Consider the following 26,468-nt stretch of genomic DNA (forward strand, 5'->3'; position numbering starts at 1 on the left):
CATGGCAACAAGCAATGTATTTTTACACGCTTTATATTAGCTTCACCTGTATGTTTGTATGCGATTTTGACCCACTTTAAACGGCCAGATTTCATTCAAACTTTTTAGATTTATCGAGGACCGATGACAATAAACTTATTTGATAAGATTATTCCATTATTCAATTTGCAAAATAAGATTTTTGTCATTTTATATAATTTCACAATATTTAGTAGGCTTTGTTTATATCGCGCCAAAGACAAAATGAAAGAAAAGAGTTTGCACATTGTAAAGAAAACCATTTCGCTCATGTGCGAACTCTTTTCTTTCAGTTTGTCTTTGGCGCGATATAAACAAAGCCTACTAAATATTGTGACATTTAATTAAATGAAAAGTGAGAGTGGGTTATGATTATTGTAAACAATATACTTTCTTGAAGAGAATATTATATATATTTGTAAAAATATAAAAAAATCCCTGAAATAAGGTCTTTAAATGTTGTTTCTTTCGTTAAATAGAGAAACACAATTACGTCTTTGTTTCATTTTACCAACTAACCAAGAGTGAAACATTATTATAAAACAACATTATAAAACACGCTATATTGGATATATATTTTAGAAGCAGCCAATATCTACTCAAATTCACTTTAATAGTAAAGTCATGTAATAAATAAAAAATTGAGCCACATCTAGAGACACTTCTGAGATAAAACAATATTTATCGATTTTATTTTAACTGCAGCCAATATCTATTCAAAATCTACTTTAATAGTAAATTGATGTAATAACTATCAAGTTTTTTTACTTTGTTATAAAATTTCTTTCAAACGTCGATAAAGAAGTATCGCTTTAAATTATAAATAAACCAAACTAAAAGTAGAAAATAAATAATAGTTTAAAAAAATAAAAAACACGCTTTATATAGAAAACCAAACTAAAATTTTTTTTAATAAATTTGAATTAAGAATAGTGTAATTTTTTTTAATAAATATAAATTAATAATAGTGTATACAAAAAAAATATTTTATTTAAAAAAAAGCGTGGGGTGCATGATGTCAATAGTTATAAATATTTTATTGACATATATGAGTAGAAGGATTATCATTTCGATAATATCTTAAAAAGCACCCCACGCTTTTTTTAAATAAAATACATTTTTTTCTTATATACACTATTATTAATTTATATTTATTAAAATTTTTTACACTATTCTTAATTCAAATTTATTAAAATTTATTTTATTTTTTTTTTTTAGTTTGGTTTTCTATATAAAGCGTGTTTTTTAGTTTTTTTTAAAACTATTATTTATTTAATTTTTCATGAAAACACCTGTACTGTATTAACACATTTGCAAAGACTGAATTTAAGAAGGCAAAATCACATAGGGCGTTGATTATACCTAATTACTTGTGGGATATCTTCGGACATGATTAGTGAAGCCCTACTCATTGAAAAATTTCAACTCACATGGAAATTAGTAAGCGGCGTGTGAACACGACTTCACGTAGGTACGCGGGGACATTTGTTAATGAGTTGGGACCTGAAAAATTCGCGGTTTCGATTACCTTCAGGATAGTCTGCACAGTCCTCTGTACACTCGGGCAAATAACGCCAGTTCTTTGGCTGCTGACTTGTGAGTCGTCTCAACTGGTGTTTGCCCCGTGATTCGTCACTTCTTTGGTTGAGAAGTTTCTCATTGGCCCAGAGTCGCCCAGACGAACAGTGAGCCAATAGCAAGAGCAGCTTGAAGGTATGTGTGTATGAGTGTCAGACTATCGCGAAATGGATCTGCGAATTTTTCCGGTCTCTATTAATGAACCGAGACCTGTAAAATTCGCGGATTCATTTCGCGATAGGATAGAGTCCAAATACTTTTTACATTATTTTGCTTCAGTGATTGGGCCACAGTTTATCTGAAGGACTCTGGGCCAATGAAAAATCTTTAACAGAAGAATCAGCGAATCACGATCATTCCAGTCAACAGGTGTTACGAGTCGGTAACCAATCAGCAGATGTAATTTGCACGAGTGCGTAGAAGATCATGGAGTCTATCCTTTAGGGATTTTAAATAGCGAATTTTACAGGTCTCTATTAATGTCTTCTCTGCGGAGCAAGATACATTCGTACTTTTCAAATCTTCATTTTCACGTGACTTTCGCGGGACAACCGGGAACAGACGACGCTACACGAGTTCCCCCCCCCCCCCCCTTTAACATCAAGCGGCTGGGAGGTGGTGCTCAGACTGTTTGCTTGCAGCGCCTCCACACTACGAGACAAACTCTCTTTTGGATTACATATGCATAGCTCCTTCACCTCCACATGTGCGGAAGGTGATGGGAATCCACCGCATATCATCTCGCCCCGGGACTATGTCTATATACCAGTCTCTCGGATAAACTCAAGGTAATCATAATCACACGTCGCAAATACCTACAGTTATGTAGAACCACATATTTTTTTGGCATTAAATTATTTAATGACCATTTACTACACATCAATTCCTTTTGTTATATTCATAAAAACCCAAATCATAGGTCTTTTAGCAAAATACATTTTTTTGTGTGTACCTTCGCCGTGCTATGTATTTTGTGGAGCCAGCAAACCTTTAAAGATGTCAACACAGACCATTTGTCAAGACAAAATTCTATTAAAGATTTGTGTCAGCCAGTCTTTTTTTTTGTCAGTGGTGGTGTTTTTATGCATCATTATTTAAAAGTGATGGCCGTTAATTTAAAAAAAATGAGAAATTACAAAAGAAACTAATAAAAAAAAGTTTCTTAAACAACAGTCTGAAAAGTAGGTCTGCCCAAATAAAATAAAAGCAAGTGAGTTACAAAAATTGACATATTAGACAAAAGGTAGGTAATTTAAAACAACGTCAAACGTTTTAAAGGTTTTTACTCTGTCTCACAACTTAAGCATGGAAAATTACTTGCCTGTTCTTATCGACACCTCATAGACCTCCATAAAAATTTTCAAATTCATAACTAGCTTAATACCTGCAGCTTCACTCACGCAGTATCAGATCATTGCTAACATCTTACTATTGAAAGAAAAGTATGTGATTGATTCTAAACATTTTTACAAAAGAAATAAACACAATAAATTTGTCAAGTACATAAAAAATTATTTTCATAACAAAACCGTTTAGTAAAAATATTTTTTAAGTGTATATGCGTAGGCCTTTGTAATTTTTAGTATAGATCAAGTATCTGATTATAAAACTTTGGTTTTGAGTGTTTGGGGAATATCTATTTAACCTTGAGGAAATCACACCTACTTTTCATTTCATTAGGTACCTACACAATTTAATTTTTTTTTAATTCGCACATTTTAATTTTGATTATGCCATCGTTTACACTAACACTTTCATTTAATATTTTTAAAGCAATGCTTAGAATAATTAAATAATTTAACACACGAAAAGATATATAGACAAACAGACAAAAAAATTTAAAAACTGTATTTTTGAGTCCTTAATAACGTAAATAGACATTTCAAATAGTTTTAACATAGTTTCGTCCAATGTACAGACTTTTTGCCCCGAACAGTTTTAATATTAGTGTAGAATTTAAGACTAGATAATTTTAATTTTTGGACGAAACATAATTTTATACTTTTGGAAGAATTTTTTTTTTGTGAAAAAAAAAATACACTGCAATAATGGTAGTGTTGAAAAGTTTTTGCTACTAGCTTACAGAGAATAATTTTTTTTGTAATAATGCGAAAAATTTACGACATACCCTTGACGTAATTATTCTCCATTTTGGCGTGAATGTGTCGCTGTTGCTAGCGTGTTACGTATATACGTGGTTTCGCTGTCACGTAGCACACAGATTGGCGCGGCATGAAGTACTCGTTACTCACAGGAGTTTTTCGCAATGCGCAGAATTTAACGAGAGACATTCACGTGGCAAGCAACTCTGTTGTTAAAAAATATATTTTTTTCTCGCTCATACGTAAAAGTGACAACACCAAAACGTCATAAACATTCTTCCTGTAATAATATCATCACCGAACCTGATTCTAAATTCCCATCAAAGAAGAAACATTTGTCACAAAATAACATCAGGGAAGCAAGCAAGCATAGAAAAGAGAGGGAACATTTTTTTTTCTTACGATGAATAGGTAAAGCAGTAAAAATATAAATAATAAATAAAGGTACAAATATGTATTATTCTAACTGCTTTAAACGTATGCATACTGTCCACACGATTTAAAACATTAGTTCAAATATAAACCTTATTAATTAAAGAAACAAAATATTTAACACTATTAAATCTCTTCTTACACTATTTACTAGCTAAATATACGAATTAATACTAGGAAACTTAATTTTTAATTTCATAAATAAATATAGTAAAAATATTTAAAATTTCTAAAACCAAAACCTTTTTCGGCCTTAAATGTTCGGGTATCATACAATCAGTCATCCAAGATAGCTGTTCCGTTTTTGTTAAATTAATTTTGCTTGATATACGTATCCTGAATAAATAACCAAAATTCTATAAACATTGAGAAAAAAAATTACCAATTACCATAATATATATATTTATTGCCGAAAGTAAACTCAAATTAATTACACTTCTATTTATTTATACTTAACGTTTATTTTCATACAACTCCTAATATTTGGCATGTCTTTACTGAATGATAAATTCACGTATAAGAAGTCTTGAAAAAATGTTCACCGACTTTTTTTTGTTATGTCTTCATGGTCGTCACACCCTAAAGTTTATAAGTGACTTGAGTCACTGAAACATTAATAAATATATTTATTATTAAAATGCTATTACCTTTAAAACAATCAATTATATTTAAATTTAGTACAAAATTCCATTAATGCATTCAAGGAACGAAAAAATAGAATTATCAACAAATAATTTCACTTTCAACCTGTAACACACTCAGACACATTTGAAGGCAAAAGGAAAAAAATAGTTCGAATGCCATAAAGTTAAAAAAAATTAACAGCTTGAATATTACAATTGTGGCTAAAACCTTTGATTTCTGTTTTATTTTATGACTTGAATTTGGGGGGAAAAAAATTAAATATAATTCAACGTGTATGATTCCAACGATTCAAATCTCTCGCGCAGTCACTTATAATTCATTAGCCCAGGAATTTTAAGATACAAAAAAACACACATATATTCTTTTGACTTAGAGTGGATTCCGAAATACTTGGTGTCACCAAATAGTTTCTTGAAAATTAATTCTTGCCCTTGATAGGGGGTGGGGGACAAATAGACCATATACCTAGGGCCATGCATTTTTTCGCGGAAAGATTCATAGAGTAGCTAGAAGTTAAAACAGTGTATCATCGTCTGTGTTTCAAGATTGGGTTAGGTTCTTTCAGATACACGTCTACTGTTGCAACACCAATCACAGTAACTCAGTGCGGAAGTAAACACGTCCTGAGTGGCTCGGTAAAAAAAAAGGTAACGACTTATCTCGCAGGCGGCCGCCAATCACAAGGAAGAAACTGCTGGTGCGGGTATACCTTGTTGTAGTCTAGCAGGCGTTCAGATTTATTCGCGAAAAATGCCTGCCCCTAACCATCACAAAAAGGGCGTTATTCCTAGAAACACAAAAAAAAATAATTAAGGGAGGGGTCAGGGAACCTTTTGGAAAACGTGTCTGCTCAAAGGTGTTTCGGGGCGCTAATCCAGCACGGGGTCAGTAGCGCCACCACGCGGCATTGCGAAGGAAGCAAACCTCAGCGACCATCTCCCCTCCCTCCCCCCCCCCTTATGTGCATACGTCCGGCTTCACCCCTCCGCCCGCGTGCGCCGCGCGCATCCCGTCCCAATTAGGGAGATCTCGACGTACGTTAAGGCGAGGAACCCTGGCGACGGGAGAAAGTCCGACCACCAGCAGCCTTGTCCCGTTCACGCTCCGGGACACTCCTGGAATGGCCGGGCCTGGAGTGGGAGAAGAATAAATAAAATAAAAAAAAAGAAAATATATCGAAAGAAGGAAAGGGAATGTGTGTGGTAACGACGGCGACCAGAGGTTGTCTGCACGTCCGGACACCCTAGGGACCTTGAGTGGAGTCCCCCGCTGGCCTGGCGGGAGGGGGGAGAGAGGGGGCGCTGGTATAATAGGTCCTGCCCCGGACAAGGCCTGCTTCAGACGACTCGTCGACACCAGAGACAGACCATCAGCATGGCTTACAAGGTGAGACCTTTGAAAGATTTGTGCACTGATGAGTGCATGACTCGATGTAAGCTTTCGGACATACGGCATCGCTAAGCACTTTTTTCTGTAGAAGAAAACTAAAAAAAAATACCCGAAAGACAAAAAACACTAATGCTTAATTTGTGTTTTTGTCTTTTAGGTATTTTTTATTTTTCTTCTACAGAAAAAGTGCTTAGCAATGGCTAGAGACCTGTAAAATTCGCGGATTCATTTCGCGATAGGATAGAGTCCAAGTACTTTTGACATTATTTTGCTTCAGTGATAGGGCCACAGTTTATCTGAAGGACTCTGGGCCAATGAAAAAATCTTTTAACAGAAGAATTAGCGAATCGCGATCATTCCAGTCAACAGGTGTTACGAGTCGGTAACCAATCAGCAGGTGCAATTTGCACGAGTGCATAGAGGATCATGGAGTCTATCCTTTAGGGATTTGAAATCGCGAATTTTACAGGTCTCTAGCAATGGCGTATGTCCAAAAGCTTACATCAAGTTACAAGGTGAGCTGAGCTCCTGCAGGAAGCTAGCTCGCATCCTGGGCTCGACACGCAGGCGAGGACCAGGATGGACCCCACAGTCGTCCGCAGCAATGCCAACTGTTCATTTGGCTCTTGGCCAGTGAGGGGGTTTCAACTTGATGGTCTGTGATGTTTAGAGACCGAAAAAATTCGTGGATTCATTTCGCGATAGTCTGAAATTCATACACGGATACCTTTAACCTGCTCTTGCTATTGGCTCACTGTTCGTCTGGGCGACTCTGGGCCAATGAGAAACCCCTCAACCAAAGAAGTGACGAATCTCGGGGCAAACACCAGTTGAGACGACTCACAAATCAGCAGCCAACGAACTGGCCGTTATTTGCCCGAGTGTACAGAGGACTGTGTAAACTATTCTGGAGTCCATCGAAAACCGCGAATTTTTCAGGTCCCTAGTGATGTTACAGTTAGGGACCTGAAAAATTCGCGGTTTCGATGACCCCAGGATAGTCTACACAGTCCTCTGTACACTCGGGGCAAATAACGGCCAGTTCGTTGGCTGCTGACTTGTGAGTCGTCTCAACTGGTATTGCCCGAGATTCGTCACTTCTTTGGTTGAGGGTTTCTTCTCATTGGCCTGGAGTCGCCCAGACGAACAGTGAGCCAATAGCAAGAGCAGCTTAAAGGTATACGTGTATGCATGGGCGTCGCAACCGGGGGGGGGGGGGGGGGACACGTCCCCCCAATAATAAAAGTCTTCAATTTCGTCCCCTCCAATAATAGAGGAAAGTGCCCAAAAGTGGACCCCCATTTTGTTTTTTAATAAAAACACAAAGTAAACTGTAAAAAAATATGTTTTTAAAGCATGAAATATTTACTTTGTTAAGTTGTTAAGCATTTACATTTGTAATTTTGGAAAATATAATTAAAAATTGCTTTAAAAAAATTATTTACCAAACCCTTACACTTTGACGATCTTAAAAATAGTTGCCTAAATCGGACCCCTTGTAAAAACTACCAAAATAACACAGAGTAAAATAACAAATAAGGTATTAAATCAAAGAAAACATAATATCTATTGTTTCAAAATATACATAATATAAACAGTTACTGATTAAGTTTCAAATAAACCTACAGAATGCCAAGATACAGAAGTTATAAACAGAATTACATGATTTAGCGACAAAAGTCGCAAATATAAACGTCCTGTTCAGCCCCTGCACAATCCTAATGGGCCCACAGTAAGCACATAACACACATGACCCAAAGTTCCCCTTTAGAATCCTCCGTAAATTTCCTGTCACAAAACGTACACGAAGTATCATCATCTTTTGATGGGGAGACTCCCGGAAGAAAGTCCAATTCGGATCTTCCAGATGACATGCTGTTTTCATCTTTGGTGCTTGATTCTTTCACATTTCTCTCAAAATTCAAATGCCTTGTCACGAGCACTTTTCCTTTTCTTGATGGCTCTGTTCCTGAACCACGTCCCCGGCCACGATTCCTTTTGCGTCCTTGACCATGATTTCGTTCTTGCTGTTCTGCTTCCTTGGCTTCTTTAGATTTTTTAGCTTCCACTAATAATTGGGTTTTGTAAGGAGTGGATGTAATGACCGTAGAACTGCAGGCCTTTCGTCCTCTGTTCGAGGTCCTCTTTTTAATTTTTGGGATGGGAGTGATGTCAAATGGGCTTGTCTTAGAAGATGTGGAACTCTGAGGATCCTCAGTTGTAGCTGATGGCCGCGGAATACCATGACCTGCCAAAGACGTTGATGGTTGACTTGGTTCAAACTCTACAATAACTCATGGTTCCTCTGTGTTACGTTCTTCTCTGATCTCTCGATAGCTCTGATTTTCTGCAGTTTGTTTCTTCAACACAGATTCGTAGAAACTTGAATCTCGTTTTTTGTTTGTCTCTTCAATGTATTCAGCATCAGAGAACAGCTTCTTGTTCAAGGAGTATATGCCTGATATTTTAAATCCATTGATTTCTATTTGAGCAGTTTGGCATCTAATATAGGCTTTGCCAAACAATTCCACTACATCAAAAGGACTGATGGCGCGCTCATTGTGCCTTAACCACTGCCTGATTTCCTCACTGTAATAAGCTTTGAGAGGACCCATGAAACTTATATCCAGCGGTTGTAGTTTGTGCGAGGAGTGAGGTGGCAGCGACAGAATGGTAACATTATTCGCTTTTGCCAAGTCGATCAGATCAATATTCTGTGTGTGGCTAAAGTGGCCATCCAAGAGCAACAGCACAGGTTTTTCATTCGTAGATGGGCAAACTCGATGAAGTGTCGAAACCACTGAGTGAAGGAGTTGGTTTGGATCCACCCTGAAGGGTGCGCTGCAAAGATTGTTCCTGGTGGAGCACCCTTTTTCAACTGTTCACTCATATTTTTCCTCGGAAAAATTACTAAAGGTGGTACAAATGAGACACTAGCATTTATACAAGCAACAATTGTTATAAGTGCCCCACATTCTCCTGATGTCAAGGTAGCAACCTGTTTTTTACCCTTAAGGCCAATTACTTTTGCTACTTTACTTTGTACCACTGTAATTCCACTCTCATCAACATTGTAAATTCTGTCAGGAGAAAATTTATCTTTCTCATAAATATCTTCCAGAACATTATAGAATTTTCTGTATTTTCTTTGCTGAACCCGAGAGCCTGGCTGTAGGATGTTCCAGTAGGCTTCCTTTCTGACTGTTTGGTTTTGTGGCGTTTAAGAAAAAGTTTTACCCACTTTTTCCCAGCAATTCCGTCTTTGAAAGGATGTTCAATGTCATTTCTCTCTGCCAATTGTACAGCAATTCTTCGCAAGTCATTACGAGTAAGTCCAAAAAAAGAAGCTTCCATAGCAAGACAATAATGAACAAGCTCATGTTCAAGATCTTCACCCAAAACTGTAGGTCTGCCTCTTTTTGTCATTGCTGCTTCCTCAGGAGTACCGTACTTCATGTTGGACAACCTCATTAGTGTGGTTTTCGGAACATTAAACTGTTTACTGGCCTTCTTCCAACCCATCTTTTTTTTCCGAACTGCATCAATAGCTTTAGTCATTTTAGATGGACTCCACTTTCTTTGATCAATTTTCCCCATTATCCTTTTGGAATCTGCAACAGAATTCCAAAAGTATAAGAGTATAAACAAATAGAAGCCGATATAAGACATGAATATGTAAGGGGTCCGGTTAAGGGAACAAGGGGTCCGGTTTAGGCAACTGAAGGGGGTCCGGTTTGCGCGACTGTAGCTAACAATTTGCTAACCCAATAAATTTTTAATCAAGCATCTAAATGAAACGGGTTCGATACAAACATTTACAGTACACCTTACCATTAAAAAATATATAAAGGTCCAAAGGCTTACCTGCCAATATCTTGGAGAAATGATTAATTATGTAGCACACTGCAAAAACTTTTTACACTGCCACAACACACAATGGCGGGTGGACACGCTACAAGTGAAGCGAGCGAGGTGTACGCTCCGCTACCGCGTGGCAGAAGCCTGGACTACTGTTTGCACTCGGTACCGCTAGAGTTCAGGAGAATGCAGAGCCAGGAGACCGGGGGTCCGCTTTAGGGGGGGTAGTCCGGTTTTGGGCACTTTCCTCTATAATTAGTTTCGTAGTTTCGTAATTTCTCCTGATGATTAAATTAATGATTTTGTGTGGATATAGCACCAGCAGATATGTTAACTATGTTTTTACAAATTTGTTCTCTGAAAATATTTTTCATAAAAAATATATAATATATTGCAAGAAACTATAATTAGAATATTTAGGAAAGAAAAATGCCTAAAAACCACCTTTTTGCACCTTCGAACCCCAAATTTTCCCTGGGGAGGACCCCCGGACCCCCCCTCCCTTTTATTTTTCCAGGGGTTGGATATTCTTCAAACAACTAAATCAATTAAAGTTCCCCCCCCCCCCAAAAAAAAAATTTCCTTGCGACGCCCATGCGTGTATGAATTTCAGACTATCGCGAAATGAATCTGCGAATTTTTCCGGTCTCTAATCATTGATGATTGTCCAAGAACGGCTGATGCCACGGAGGTGAAGCACCACGTTGCTCCTGGGGGTGATCCTGCGGTGGGTTTCCACAGCCTTCCGTCCCATTTACAGTCTGGACGAGGAAAAATAAATTTCCAATAAGTGGAAAGGAAAAAAAAAAGACACTCTGGCCCCGAAGCGGGACTCGAACCAGGGAAGTCAGGCTTGTCAGCCAGGATCTCTGACCACTTATTTTTTTTTTTTTAAATCAAAGACATTTTATTTCATGCAAGGATGATAAAGCTCTATAGTTCTCTTTATAATAATTAAATATTTTAGTTTCTCACAAATACGTGAAAATATAATTTTACTAATTTCTGGTTTCATATTAAACATAATATGATTGTATTATAAAACTTAATTGCTACCTTTCTTTATTTAAAGAAACGGGCTCCCCATTTGGAAGCCACCTGGAAGGTTTTTTTCTTTTTTCCTGTTCCACCCACCGTTTCTTTTGGTAGCCTGACTTGTTACAAGGGATGGTATTCCTACCAGAGAAAATGCCACCATTCTCTCTGGGCAATCCGCCTTGGAGGAGCCGGGGCGCGAACCCGGGTCCTACAAGTCGCGAGGCAGGCGCTCCACCCCAGAACCAGAGTGGTAGAGCACCACTGGGCTGCAGGTATGTCGCACCATTGCGGCCAGGCTGAAAAGGTGTACATCCGTCCGCTCTGTGTTTGGCAGGTGTGCGCAGTGTTGCTGCTCGTGGCGGCGGCTTGCCGGGCGGGGGTTCTGCACGGAGGAGCGGTCAGCTACGCCGCCGCTACGAACAGTCTGGGCCACGGCTACGGCGGTCTGGCGCTGGCTCATGCTGCTCCTGCCATCGACTACTACGTGAGTAACCTACTTAGGGAGGGAAGCCTTCTTTTCAAAGACGAGAGAGCCAAACTCCCGATCGTGCATCTTCGGGGCATTTTTTTTGTCCATTGTAAAAGGTTAGGTTAGCTACATTATAAATACCTTAAAACATCGTGGACGGTTGATTTGGTTAGGATAGGCTACATATTAAAGATACCGTGAAATCATGTGAACGGTTTCCTAGCCCTGTATAGCCGCATATTAAAAAGGTTATTTGCTAAGCAACCATCAAATGATTTTACGGTATTTTTAATGTAGCTATACACACCTAATATAACCAACCATCCACAATGTTTTAAAGTATTTATAATGCAGCTAACCTATCCTAATCGACCGCAAAATTTAACGCCACACCGGTTTATACAATGAGATAGAACGGGGGGAAAAAAGCGAGCATGAACTTCGGGGAACTTCGGGTGTGGCTCTCTCGTCTGTGAAATGAAGGCTTCCCACTTAGGGATGACAACGACATATAGATATGTCGAAAATATCGATACCACAATTTTAAACCATCGATAATTTGGTATCGATATTTCAGTGCCTATATGTTTTGATATAATTTTTTTTGTTCCGGTTATATCGAATTTGTTTAAAATGGAATTTTTTCAATTAAAACAATTCTATTGAAATTATATACATGTAAATTAGGCATAAAAATAAAAATAATATAAAGATGGCTTCAATATATATTAATATATAAAATATTATTTCTCTCTGGAAATTTTTTTTTCAATATAAGACTTTATTTATGTAGTAATGCTATGTTTTATAACGCTTATAAAATTTAATAAATAAATTAAAATTGTTTCAAAAAATTGATAAACACTATGCAATTATATGATTAAAAATATATTTTTGAAGTGGTGCAGCCAAAATAATAATATTTAAACACACAAAGAGAATATTGGGAACAATAACAGTCACATTGATATAAAGTACATGCGGTATAATTATCTTGTCAATTTTAAATATTTTGCCTGTAAAAAAAATAAGATAAAAAATCACTAGGTTTTTGCTGATTTTCCCCTTAATTTTTTTTTCCTTCCATTATTAAATTCGTTTGCATAAAAATTACTGCCATTTGGTTGTTTTCACGTTAGTGTGTAGTTGTAGTCTTGCCCTTCATAAGGGTTTGAAGGGGAAAAAAAAGTCCATAATACCAAATGATGTTGTGACATTAAAATAGTATAAGCAACACTCCTAGAAAGTTATTTTGTCTGTTTTTTTTTTTTTTTTTTTTTTTTTAGAAGCTATTTGGAGTCTCGTGCAGAGTTTTGTTATGTGGCAGCCCAAAGAGGCTTGCAAGTTTACAAAGTCTTCAAAGTAGACCGAACCCAGTTGTCAGTCAAGCACACGGCAGCCACTCTTGGCAAAGCGAAGACACTGGCAGGGCTGGAGGCGTGCAAGTGTGGAAGTGTGGAAGTGTGAGAAAGTGTGAAAGACCCTGGCTTCAGCCGTCAAAGCCTGTATGTCACCACCGATCGTATGAGGCTGTCGTCAAAAGGGTAGAGAAAAGGTAAAAAAAAAAAAAAGGGGGGGGGGAGGTTATTCGCCCTATGATGAACAGCTCTCCTGAGCAAAAACCTTTCAGGGAGAAAATTCGAAAACTAAAAATAAGGTTACCTAAGAGAAAGTAAAACGAAGTATTTTGTGGCACGATAAAGGGGAATATGGTATTTTTTTAAGACTTTAACACACATGAATGATTTATTCCAAGATTTTGCAAATCTTAGAACAGCAAAAATTGATTTCCGATGACTAAAATGCAATAACTGAATACCAAAACAACTATGGGGTGGTTCTCTAATATAAGGGTAGACAGTTATTAGGACGTCACTAAATAAGTTAGCTTTAATGATAAAGTTGGGAGGAAAAAAAAAGTGGAAATAAAGAAACAAAATGTTTGGCGACAAACATTTATCGGGCACCAAAATTCAACTGAATAAGAGTCACTAACTTATCCGTGGCTTCTGAGTTGAATCCTCGTGTGCCCAACGTTTCGGCATGCCTTGTTAGAGCCGTCTTCAAGGGTAATAACAACTTGAAGATGGCATCAACAGGGCATGCCTTGTTAGAGCCGTCTTCAAGGGCAATAACAACTTGAAGATGGCATCAACAGGGCATGCCTTGTTAGAGCCGTCTTCAAGGGCAATAACAACTTGAAGATGGCATCAACAGGGCATGCCTTGTTAGAGCCGTCTTCAAGGGCAATAACAACTTGAAGATGGCATCAACAGGGCATGCCTTGTTAGAGCCGTCTTCAAGGGTAATAACAACTTGAAGATGGCATCAACAGGGCATGCCTTGTTAGAGCCGTCTTCAAGGGCAATAACAGCTTGAAGATGGCATCAACAGGGCATGCCTTGTTAGAGCCGTCTTCAAGGGCAATAACAGCTTGAAGATGGCATCAACAGGGCATGCCTTGTTAGAGCCGTCTTCAAGGGCAATAACAACTTGAAGATGGCATCAACAGGGCATGCCTTGTTAGAGCCGTCTTCAAGGGCAATAACAACTTGAAGATGGCATCAACAGGGCATGCCTTGTTAGAGCCGTCTTCAAGGGTAATAACAACTTGAAGATGGCATCAACAGGGCATGCCTTGTTAGAGCCGTCTTCAAGGGTAATAACAGCTTGAAGATGGCATCAACAGGGCATGCCTTGTTAGAGCCGTCTTCAAGGGCAATAACAGCTTGAAGATGGCATCAACAGGGCATGCCTTGTTAGAGCCGTCTTCAAGGGTAATAACAGCTTGAAGATGGCATCAACAGGGCATGCCTTGTTAGAGCCGTCTTCAAGGGTAATAACAGCTTGAAGATGGCATCAACAGAGCATGCCAAAACGTTGGGCTCTCCGTCACTTAAACAAAGTGGTCTCAGACCAGAAACCAATATGTGGTGAATGTATCAGGTCACCAAAGCCTGCGATCTAGTTTGAATAACGGTGGCAAAGCTGTTACCAATAACATAGCACGTAGTAAAAAAAAATTGTGTGCGTCATGAGTGAAAGAATTAAGAGGCCCGTCTAGCCAGGGGCGTATCTGTGACGGTGGGGCGGGGTGATAAGCGCGACGCGGGTCGTTACCACAACGCCGAAATACCATAACGCCGAATGTCAAAATTGACCACAACGCCGACAGCTAGAAAACTGCTGTGTACCACAACGCCGAAATAACAACTGAATGAATTTGTGTGTGTTTTTTTAAATGTACCTTAATGCCGAAATACCACAATCAAACATAACCTTACCTAACCTAACCTAGAGTAATATAACCTAAACTAACTTAACCTAGCCTATCTTAGCCTAGCCTAACCTAACCTAGCCCAACATAACCTAGTCTAACCTAACCTAACCTTTGTGGCAGTCCTGCAATGACATTTTTCGGCGTTAGTTTATTTCGGCGTTGTGGTACACAGCAGTTTCCTAGCTGTCGGCGTTGCGGTCAATTTGGTATTTCGGCGTTGCGGTGCGTCCCCGCGCCTGACGCTCGCTGGTGCTTCTAGCGCGGTGTCTCCTCTGGACTGGCGCGCAGTCTTCTCGTCGTCACAGGATAACTGTGAGATCTGAGCGGTGACCGTAACATTATATGGCGGGGAAATGAAGATACAGATGTAATGCAATGTCCAGAACCCCTCGCCCAGAAAGTCCGCGAGTGGGGGTCGGCTCTTGCAGACCAGTGTGTGGTTGGTTGCAGGCGCACCCCAAGTACGGGTTCGAGTACGGCGTGGCGGACCCGCACACGGGCGACGTGAAGAGCCAGTCGGAGCAGCGGGACGGGGATGCAGTGGAGGGCCAGTACTCGCTGGTGGAGCCGGACGGGAGCACGCGGCTGGTGCAGTACCGCGCCGACGACCACAGCGGCTTCCAGGCCGTCGTCAGCAGGATCGGCCACGCAGCGCACCCGGCGGCCGTCCACCCGCACCACGGCTACCACTGAGACTACCCGCCTGCTACCCGCCTGCCACCCGCCTGGCCTAGCCACCGAGACCACCTGCTGTCCGCAGCTAAGGGACACCTAGTCCACGGCAACCAGAAAAGACACGGCGTCGCTACTCTTGCGACGTTTTACACACGACTGTTATTTCAAACACATTTTTTTTTAAAGCAATAAATACATTTTAATACAAAAATTAGTGAAAATTTTTATGTCCTTTTAACGCTGGCCTATTCTAATAATTAATGACCTGAGACCTGTAAAATTCGCGGATTCACTTCGCGATAGGATTAGAGTCCAAATACTTTTGACATTATTTTGCTTCGGTGATTGGGACACAGTTTATCTGAAGGACTCTGAGCCAAAGTAAAAAAATTTTAACAGAAGAATTAGCGAATCACGATCATTCCAGTCAACAGGTGTTACGAGTCGGTGACCAATCAGCAGATGTAATTTGCACGAGTGCGTAGGGTATCATGGAGTCTATCCTTTATGGATTTGAGATCGCGAATTTTACAGGTCGCTATTAATGACTGCTGTGTAAAGTAGAAATGGGAGTTCAGCACCTTTTACTGGTTGCAGTTGTTTTTTAATATATGTGGTAGTTATTGTTAGGGACCTGAAAATATTCGCGGGTTTCGATGACCTCCAGGATAGACTACACGGTCCTCTGTACACTCGGGCAAATAACGGCCAGTTCGTTTGGCTGCTGACTTGTGAGTCGTCTCTACTGGTTTAACCCGAGATTCGTCACTTCTTTGGTTGGAGAAGTTTCTCATTGGCCCAGAGTCGTCCAGACGATCAGTGAAAAATTGCAAGAGCAGCTTAATGGTATATGTGTATGAATTTCGGACTATCGTGAAATGAATCTGTGAATTTTTCGGGTCTCTAATGATGACAAAGATGGTTACAAAAATAATGGATTAATATCCGGATGATAACGAGGCATCAGCAAAGCAGTAGTCGTGGCCATGAGGAGGATAAAGTTTCTACATAGAAACGGCCGTTGCCCTGAAGATCATCGGGAAAAAAATAGTCAAAAATCGATAAAAAAAACAAGTTAAATTAGGTAAAATCTCTTCGATATATCCTTTGGAGTATCCACGTATACCTCTCCGTATTCGCACTGCGCGAAAAAAAAACAGACGTGCAAACTCTCGCCTTTATCAATTATAGATTCACGAATCATCAATCGTTTTATTTTTTTCGAACTAAAATTCGGACAGATGCAGTACTTTTGCAACGAGTCGCTTTCACGAAACAAAACAAAATTGACGGGGTGTTTTATTTTATTTGGGAATATAGCTGTTCTTTGTCGGGGAGGGGAGAGACTGTGTTTGGGAACATCCAACCTGCGCTCTACATCACGTATTCTCTCTTCGGCTGCAATGCTCGTCTCTTTTTTTGGGGGGGTGGGGGGGGGAGTTTGAGGGGGGAAGGGGGTGTAGACCGTAACAATACCTTAGAGAGACGCGGACAAAGAGCGGACCACACACACACAAGCACACACACACACACACCGCCGGATCACAATGACGGAACTGTATTACCTCGCGGGCTAACCACCACGCCGCTCTCGTTAACGGCTTGCGGTTTCGATCCCGCGGCAAAGCGTTCCTAATGGGGCTCGCCGGCTCGTGGGCGATACATTTCCAGTGTCTGCCCGGTCCGGTGAACAGCCATTTACCGCGGGACCCGCCCCCCTGTGAAACACAAGAGCTTCCCCATTCCACGATCGTCTTCATTTCCCGTCATCAACCGTCAATATTGTCTGTCGTGCGCGGTTTTCAGCCTCGCCATCAGAACCTTTTTTTTTTTAACATTTAGTTACAGAAATAAACTGAAAGCAAATCAATGACAATAAATTGTTAATTTGAAATTAGGTACGAAATTGGACAAATAAATATAATTTTTTTTTAATTGCTGCCTTTAAAAAGCCCGCCTTAACCTGTTCGATATCATAGAAGATTTTTTTTCGCACGGTGGTTGGCCGGTTCTTGCACGCTCGGCTCACGCGGATCGTGACAATGAGTCATGCTTTTTCGTGCGTGCAGCCGGCGTTCGTCGATTTATAAGACGTTATCACTTCGAAAGGATCTGTCCGAGAAGAATTCAGGATCGACTTGTGATAGCGGCACCGGGGGTGGATCGGTTGGATCGGTTGGATCGGTGGATCACTAAAGTGTCTGGACGGCTCTGTAGATCGCCAGTGTTGTGTCGGGAGGTCAAGAGCTTAGTACCAGCAGCGCGACCGTGGCGAGATGGCCTTCAGACGGGGAGGGTGTATATTTTTCTCGCTCCACGACCTGCCATCTGTGAGGAACTAGCAGAAGCTCGAAGTTTCATCCAACCACACAGCCGATACGGGGAAGCCTAAGATGTCCATCAAGTTCTGTCCCTGCCCGAACACGCCCGAATATTCACCTTCGACCAACCTTGGGGTTTATTTATATATGTATATTTATATTTCTCTGTTTATTTTAATGTAGCTATACTAACATAACTAACCGTCCAAAGTGTTTTAAAGTGTTTTACTGTAGCTAACCTAACCGACCACTTTTAATATTTGAATTCATTTTTCCTGCGCAAAAACCAAACAAATCCCGAAGTTGGCCGAAGGTGAATTGTTCGGGTGTAATCGGGAATGGCAGAACTTTATGTGCCTGTTAGGTCTCCCGCCGATACGGTTCTGTCGAGGGCGGAGGAGGAGAGGAAGACTTGCCAGCTTTCTTTGTCGCCAGTCATTAACTTCCTACTGGAGGTGGGGGGGGTGGTGGTAATGGTGGCAGTGTGAAGGTCCTGGTCTCCGCTGGCCACGGCTGAGACAGCGACAATCCAGTTCGTGTGTGACGTAATCAATAGACGACGCTCCAGTCGTTTCAACAAGTGTGTTTATTACAAATAGTTTTTGAGGCAGTGCGTGTTTTTTTTTTTCGTTGTATGAGTGCCCACGCATGATAGAATTGAGTTGAATAAAATATAAAAGATATATATACATATATATATACATATACACATATGTATATAAAGATATATAGCTAGAGAGATAGAAGAAAATGTATAGAGAGATAAAGAGAGATAGAGGGAGACAGATAGAGGCATAGAGAATGAGATAGAGGGATGGATAAATAGATACATAGATATATAGAGAGATGTGTATATATATATATAAAGGAGAAACATAGAGATATGTAGCGAGAGATAAAGATATATATATATATATATAGAGAGAGAGAGAGAGAGATGCTTTGTTTTAAGTGCACCAACTTCAAAAAAATTACATGGGAAAAAAATTGAATGATTCAATGCAATCCATGACGGGCATTATCTAATAAGAATATAAAAGTATGCGTCAAATTTTTGTAAGAAAATTGTATTTCATATATGCAAAAATAACATAGCCATGCGTTGTACACATTTACAATATAATTCTTGTAATATTACAAACTATTTCTTACCAACTGAGTTCCAAACGAATCTTTTGTAAAAATTTACAGAGCATTTTTGTTTCTGTAAGGCTGCAACCGCGGAGTAAAGGCCCAGCTGGCTGGTGCGAATAAAACACTGTAACCGAATCCGGACAATTTATAGCCTGACTGCCCTTCTCCCCCCCCCCCCTTCCCCCCCCCCCCACCCCCGGAGGCCCTGAGGCGTGATTGTCGTCTGGGATTGTCCTCGGTTCACCATAAAAAAAGTTTCCTCTCCTGCCTTTCCTCGCCATAAAACACGTCCGCCATGCACAATGCCTATTCCTGCAGAGACGTCTCAACTGCGGGGCCAAATTTTCTAGAAGGCTCCATCTTTGGTCCTCGCGAAATCTCGGACTGAAATCCTTCATAGATAAAAAATACTTTTCTGCACTCATACGAAAATTCCTTTGAAACCAATTGCCAAAAAATTATTTCTAATAGGTACTACAAGAAATATATTTTAAATTTGTAAAAATTGGCTATTGTTTTTTTTTTGAGATAGCAAGAAGTATTTCTTAAAAATATTGGTGCATAGTTTTATATTTTAATTTATGTTTTATTCAAACATTAATTTTTAATGTAATATCGCTGGTGCTCGGGAAAAAGGGGATATGCCAAAATTACTTAAATTAAGATATTAAACATTTAAAGTTCTTCCAAGCATGTAAGATCAGCAATTAATCATTCCACAATTCAGCGCCATAGAATAACACCACACAAGGGTGCTAGACTTAACCCATTTGGACCATTTTGTAGAGCTTGTTCTCCTTTATTTCATACCATGAAAAACAATTTTTGCCTATATTTGACTTATCCCCTTATTCCCGTGCACCCGCGATATATAATCGAATGTTCAATATATTTTTTTATGTTACCGTGATTATTCATATGCGCAGTTAATAATGGACACATATTTAGGAAAAGGTTTGCAAATAATTTCAACTACTGGAGGAACTGGGATAACGCCAACAGTAAACACCCGGGTAGGAATCCAACCCCAGTATTACTGTGAACACTATTTTGTAACTATACAGTTGTTTTCATATAAATATGTACAACTGTTCAAATATATAAAATTTTAAATAAATATTTCTGTTCCATTTACAAAAAAAAATTAATTGTAGTAAGTCAGGGTTGTACCTGCCGCTACGCTGATGATGGCGACTGCATTGTCGACCGAAACGTCGGTGAAACCTCCGCCCTCGACGCTGCTAAATGCCACAAATCAAGAAACTTCAGACAATGGCCGTGAAAGACTGCGATTTTTTTTGTTCAAACTGACCTTTGTTTTAGTTAGACAAATAAATTACGAAACCTTTTTTTTTCGAACATCCGATGGGCTATAAAAAAATGATAAATTTATGGAACATAATAATTAAATTACCAAACGTTCAGTAGAGTCTCTCTTATTTGCCTACAAAATCGCCAAAACTATCGAGGCATTTGTAATATCGTGACGCAAGCTTCTCAATGCCTTTTTGGGAAGAAGTTAGTCGCCAGTGAATAGAGATATAGGGTCAGCGCCTGTATATCCATCTCCCTCACAACGCCGCTGTGAGGCGGGTGGACTAATCGCGCGGCGCCTTTTGTCCCGCACTGTGCGCATCTCATGCGATATGTCTTGACGCGGGAGCCAGTGCATACTGTCAAAAAATATGCTATTCTAACTTAACAAGTTATTTTAAAAGATTGCGCATTTAAGAAAATAATTCGCCAAGTTGGCACAGTCAACTTTTTCACAGTAAGAATAGCCAAAGCTACCAAATTAAAAACTTTTGCCACATAGGTCATGCAAAGACTTTTATTCCCTCGAAATTATATGACGTTTATTTTATTTAGAATCGTCATCAATAGAAATGTTATTGATGATTAACTAACAAACACGTGTAGTAACAGTATCCAATAATTTGGAGCAGTGTGGGGATTTAAAATCTTTTGGGGAAAAAAATGCCCATAACTCTAAAACTAAGAGACTGCTCGACTTTTGGTTTTTCGATTTCAACCGTAAATAATTGACCTATTGAATGTTCGTGGCCTGACGGTGAGTTATGGGACATCATGTTGGAGTATTTATTGACATGTTCTATATCCCGTTGCACCTGACACCGTGTGGGATTCACATGACAGAATAAATAAATTAAAAAACATAACTCGCCTTAACACGCAAACACCCCCTCTCTCTTTCCCACGAGCACATGGAGTCCATCACAATTCATGTTTGCTGCAGATATGGCAGACACGGATAAATTGTAAAATTATGGCAGTTTGAAAGTAGCCAGGAAAATCTTCGGTAGGTCAGAAAAACCATTACTTATGGTTTAAAATTTGATTGTTTTGTACAATGTAGGCCTAAACTAAATAATTCCACATGTTACTATAAACTTCATTAACAGCAACATCAAAACCCATGGGAGACAACAAAAAAATGGAGTTTTGAGAGGAATATTAATTTAATATCATGTAAACATTACAGTCTAGACGCGTGAACAAATATATATATATATATTTTTGCTTTTAACAGCTCAACATAATGAACTTTATTGTGGACTTAAAATAAAAAAAAAATAATTACAGATATGACTAGACATCTTTGTCTTTTTTCTTGTCAGCGAAGCCTTAAAATATTATGAAAATTTCAACATGACTAAAAGTAAAACCATAATAACGAAAAAAATACATAAAAAATTTCTCTTTTTCAAAACTAGGTCAGGCAACCATTTTGTTTAAAAAAAAATCTCCGGGTAGAATACGACCCCGCTTTCATCCTCTCTCCGTGGAAATTTGGCCTTTTTGGGACGCATCACCTGGGGCATTTGTTTCTGCTATCAAATAGACCGCTGTGGCTACTCCGTAAAACTCTAATTCCCTTTCATTCGTACGATAAAAAAAACGTTTTAGCCTTTCTGCATGTTTCCAAAATCCTTTTTTGTTTCACATGAAGCCATTAAATTGGAACTGCCCACGATCCACTCAGCAAGACGGACATTTTATCTCGCTCTAGATTGGATTACAGGTTCTGAAATAATTTTGGGGGATCGGGTTGAGAGAATTTTGCGAAATACACACACAAAAAAGGGTGTTTATGTTTTTTTTTTTTTTTACTTCACTCTCCCTTGCTGAAATCCGTTTCATGTTGCTCCGAACATTCACTTCACCAGTCGATGTTCGGTAAATAATGTTTTGCGCTTTGCGTGAATTTCTATGAATGGTTCCAGGAGTGGATAGATCCTTCGCAATTTGTTTAAAATCGAAGGTAGCATAAATTAACTAGTTTTCATCTGTTGTGGTAAAATTTGCAGCAAGGTAAAACATTTTCTATCTTTGCATCTTAGCGAAACATAATTCACACTACTCGCCATTAGAAGTCTTGATAAAACACCGTCACAGTTAATTTTTTTACGCTTAAAACGTTAGTGTGAAATAAATGGTTTAAGAATTTTTTTTTCGGGAACACCACATGTAAATTATCTTATTCGGCAAATTGCAACATCATTGATTATCTGTAAGCTAAGCAAAACGTTCCTTTCGCACAATGACCAAGATTTTTTGCAAACCATACCAACAATACGTCACACGCATTAGAAGAGAAATTTTACGCTTCAATTATTCACTTGAAAGGTGACACAAACAAGGAAATGTGTCGTGCGAGCTGACCCGAGTGTGTCAGAGGAATTTTACAAAAATAATGTTGCGTGTTTAGGTTGGGGGTTATGGGGGGGGGGAGGGTTCGTAAGTTTTGTCCAATTAATTTCATTCTTCTTTAATGACTACTAATAATTACATTACTAATTAAATCACCACACTTAACGTCTGTTCAAAAATCACTTAATGTCCGTCCAGTCCAAAGTTCTCACTGGGCTCGACCCTGCAACTTTATTCGACACAAACATGTTGGAAGGTGTTCTGCGGATGTTCGCGGATGTTGTAAATGTACAAATTTACAAATATGTGTAATTTTACATGACTACGCAAACAAAATGAGTAATAAGTGAAGGGAGAGACGGTTACCTCTCAGCGACCGACTGTAAGATGTGGTCATAGCGTCCCTGAGGTAGCGCGGTTTACTGGAAGGAAATTTTTTTCCCCAATTCCAAGGTGACGTAACTACCGGTGGACGGGCGACGGGGAAAGGCATGCAGCCTACCAGCAGGTAGCTACGCTCGTTTGTTTTCTCTGCATAGCGACAGGCGCGCAGAGACGTACTCGACACAGCATGTTCCATAAAAGAATGTCCCAGGAAAAAAAAAATGTAATAGTATCAACTGTAAGCGCTGTAAAGTTGTTGGCTCGAGATCACAAATAAAGTGTGACTCAAAACAGTTTCAGACAAGTTCATGCGCGAGTGCTGCTTTGCGGTATTGTTAGAGACCGGAAAAAAATTGCAGATTCATTTCGCGATAGTCTGAAATTCATATAAATATACCTTTAAGCTGCTCTTGCTATTGGCTCACTGTTCGTCTGGGTGACTCTGAGCCAATCTCGACAAAAAAAACCAGTTGAGACGACTCACAAGTCAGCAGCCAACGAACTGGCGTTATTTGCCCGAGTGTACAGAGGACCGTGTAGACTATCCTGGAGGTCATCGAAACCGCGAATTTTTCAGGTCCGTACGTATTATTAGGGACAGGAAAAATTCGCGGGTTCAATGCCCTGCAGGATGAACTCCATAGTTCTACGTACACTCGGTCAAATGCCACCCACTCATTGGCTGCTGTCTTGTGAGACGTCCCAACTTATAGCAGCCTGTGATTCGATAAAGCTTTGGTCGGGTGTTTCCCATTGGCCCAGAGTCAACCAGGTGAGTTGTGAGCCGATAGCAGAGGCAGCACTGAGGTATAACTATTTGTATTTTAACCTTTCGCGAAATGAATTCGCGAATTTTTCCTGTCTCTGCGTATTATGTATTATTTATTTAATTCGGCATGCCTACCAACGACTAAGCAATAAGGCCGAATCTTACGCGTGTCGTGTCAGTGATACGGGAAGGTGTGACGCTCGCTGGTGCAAACAATACTTCTAACTTGAAATAGTGCTCTGTACATGCATGGTGATAAGTAGGGGCAGGCATTTTTTGCGGGAGAAAAAATATCTGAACGCCTATTAGACTGCAACTAGCTGTACCCGCACCAGAGGTTTCTTCCTTGTGATTGGCGGACCGCCTGCGAGAGAAGTCGTTGCCTTTTTTTTTTTGTTTGACCGAGCCACTCAGGACGTGTTTGCTTCCGCACTGAATTACTGTGATTGGTGTTGCAACAGTAGACGTGTATCTGAAAGAACCTGACCCAATCACGAAACACAGAAGATGGTACAGTTGTTATGGCTTTCAGTTGGTCTAGGATTTTTTTTTCCGCGAAATATACATGTCTCTGGCAATGAGAAGGGACCTGGAAATTTCGCGGTTTCGATGACCTCCAGGATAGTCTACACAGTCCTCTGTCCACTCGGGCAAATAACGCCAGTTCATTGGCCTGCTCGGGGCTTCGCTAAACTGCCAGAGTAATGTTTACTATGGATATTTACTTGAATATCGCACAGTTAGAACACAAAAAAAAATTCCGAAGGGCAGATTATCTGAATTATTTGAACTGAAAAAAAAATACATACACGTAAAATATTTAATTATAAACCTAGTGCTTATCGCGTACTAACAAACTTGCGATGTGTTAAAAATTAAATGAATGAATACAAATAAATCTTTATATTTAACGTCTAATTTGAAGCAAAAAATATTTGGAATTGTGTAGTGGAATTAATATGTGATATGAGATGTTGTCGGGAAATGTTTTGGTTTGGTTGGTTTGGATAGAAAAAAAAGGGGTAGGGGGGGTGCGCCGAAATGAGTTCTGGCCCCGCGTTGTAACTAGTTCAGTTTCGTCCCTGATGTGAACATGCTTCCAATTCTGTTTCATAAAAAAATTTCACGTTCGGTAGGTACTTTACCTCCGGGTTACAATTACCATTTAGGTTAAAATAATGTTTTTTTTTTCCTTCCTTTCAATTGTGTTACTTTGACGTTGAAAGGTTTTTTTTAGTGTATGTATGTTTGTTTTTTTACCCAGCACGCAAACGTTGTTCTTGTTATTTAAAACAACAGAAACACAACAATGACGCTGCGTCGCGGAGGGATATAAGGTTACAATAACTGTTGAGATGTTTTTTTTTTGCGATACACACGTTTCACTTTCTACTCTAAAACGAACAATATAGTTACAAAATGATCTTTTTCTTTTTTTTTAAGCTTGGTGCTAAACAACATGCCTCCACAAGACCTCCATAACCTCACCCGGTTGTTCGAACATTTCCGAAGTGTTTGCGGGCCAGGGTTATAAGTATTTATTGTTTTGTTTTACACGCGAAATGACCAATCAACGGAGAGCCTGTTTCCCTCTAGTGGGCAGAACGCCTACTCGTGTTTTCTGGACTTGCGACAGCAAACATGAACGAGTGCAAAACGATGCGACGGCGACAACAGAAAAACAAAACTCTCAAATCGTTCACAAGAGAACAGCTGCCTGGCAGAACTATGGAAAAATAAACACCCGATGTTTTTGGCCCGAGGTGGTGTCAACACGGATAATGTTTTCGAAACGAGGCGAGACAAATTCAGTGGAAAGGGTAGCTAAATATTATTTAAAAATAAGTTTAAAAAAATAGTTTTTTCGTTACAAAAATATTTTAAGAAAAATTAATTGAAGTTTTAATGGTTGTAATGACAGACTACCCATCGTAATATGTAGAGGGATGAATCATGTCAATTAAAAACAACTATCTTAATGAAAAATAGATATCTTTCTTTTAGAAAGTAGGCCCCGTTACGCTTTGATTATGTATTTATTGCAAACTAGTCTAAATTACAAATAAACTTTACACAATTATATACAAAAAAAATTTAGCTGGTATTTAACTACAACTGCGTCTATGACGCTATGTATATTTTAGTTTTCAGTTTGTAGAAGAAGTTTTAAAATTTACTGTATTCGTGCTTACCTCCTAACGCGAGTTATTTATTTATTTATTTTTTTCTTTCAAGTCACGCTTTGAGAAAGAAAAACGATTTGACTGCCAAGTTTAAGGAAGAGAACATTTTCCGGAAGCTGGGACCTGCATGCTCAATAGGCAGGTGCAGGGACTGTACCTAAACACGTGACACGCTGCAATCCTATTGGAGGACTTCTCCCCGTGACGTTCCTGGATGCCAATGCATACAGAACACGTATTTATCATCCCCCAGCTTCCAGGGGCTTTTGCATCCTCGGTCAATTCCGACAAGGCAAAAAAAAAGTGCCGTCTTTTTATGCAATCCGAGAACCAACATGCGGGAATGTTTGCTCGGTCGACGGGGGCGAAACATAAATATGTAGAGACCCGAAAAATTCCCAGATTCATTTCGCGATAGTCTGAAATTCATACACGTATACCTTCGAGCTGCTCTTTGCTATTGGCTCACTGTTCGTCTGGGCGACTCTGGGCCAGTGAGAAAACCCTCAACCGAAGAAGTG

The 26,468-nt window shown here is 39.5% G+C and overlaps 2 protein-coding genes across 2 annotated transcripts in view; one reads left to right on the forward strand and one right to left on the reverse strand.

Moving 5' to 3' along the window:
• The window catches only part of LOC134540286 (uncharacterized), a 354,516-nt gene that overhangs the window by 183,418 nt on the left and 144,630 nt on the right, over positions 1-26,468 (reverse strand). The window lies entirely within an intron of this gene.
• On the forward strand, positions 6,118-15,695 carry LOC134540005 (cuticle protein 19-like). The gene is made up of 3 exons (XM_063382423.1): positions 6,118-6,161; positions 11,395-11,544; positions 15,260-15,695. Exons 1-3 carry the CDS (start codon positions 6,150-6,152, stop codon positions 15,500-15,502), a joined length of 405 nt encoding a protein of 134 aa, XP_063238493.1. The 5' UTR covers positions 6,118-6,149; the 3' UTR covers positions 15,503-15,695.

This window comes from Bacillus rossius, chromosome 16, assembly GCF_032445375.1.
Source record: "Bacillus rossius redtenbacheri isolate Brsri chromosome 16, Brsri_v3, whole genome shotgun sequence".
In the NCBI taxonomy this organism is placed as follows: domain Eukaryota; kingdom Metazoa; phylum Arthropoda; class Insecta; order Phasmatodea; family Bacillidae; genus Bacillus; species Bacillus rossius.

Bases quoted from the DNA above. Each gene is read 5' to 3' on its own strand.
- LOC134540005 (XM_063382423.1), top strand. The intron at 11,545-15,259 runs GTGAGTAACCTA...GGTTGGTTGCAG, and splicing joins CTCCTGCCATCGACTACTAC to GCGCACCCCAAGTACGGGTT.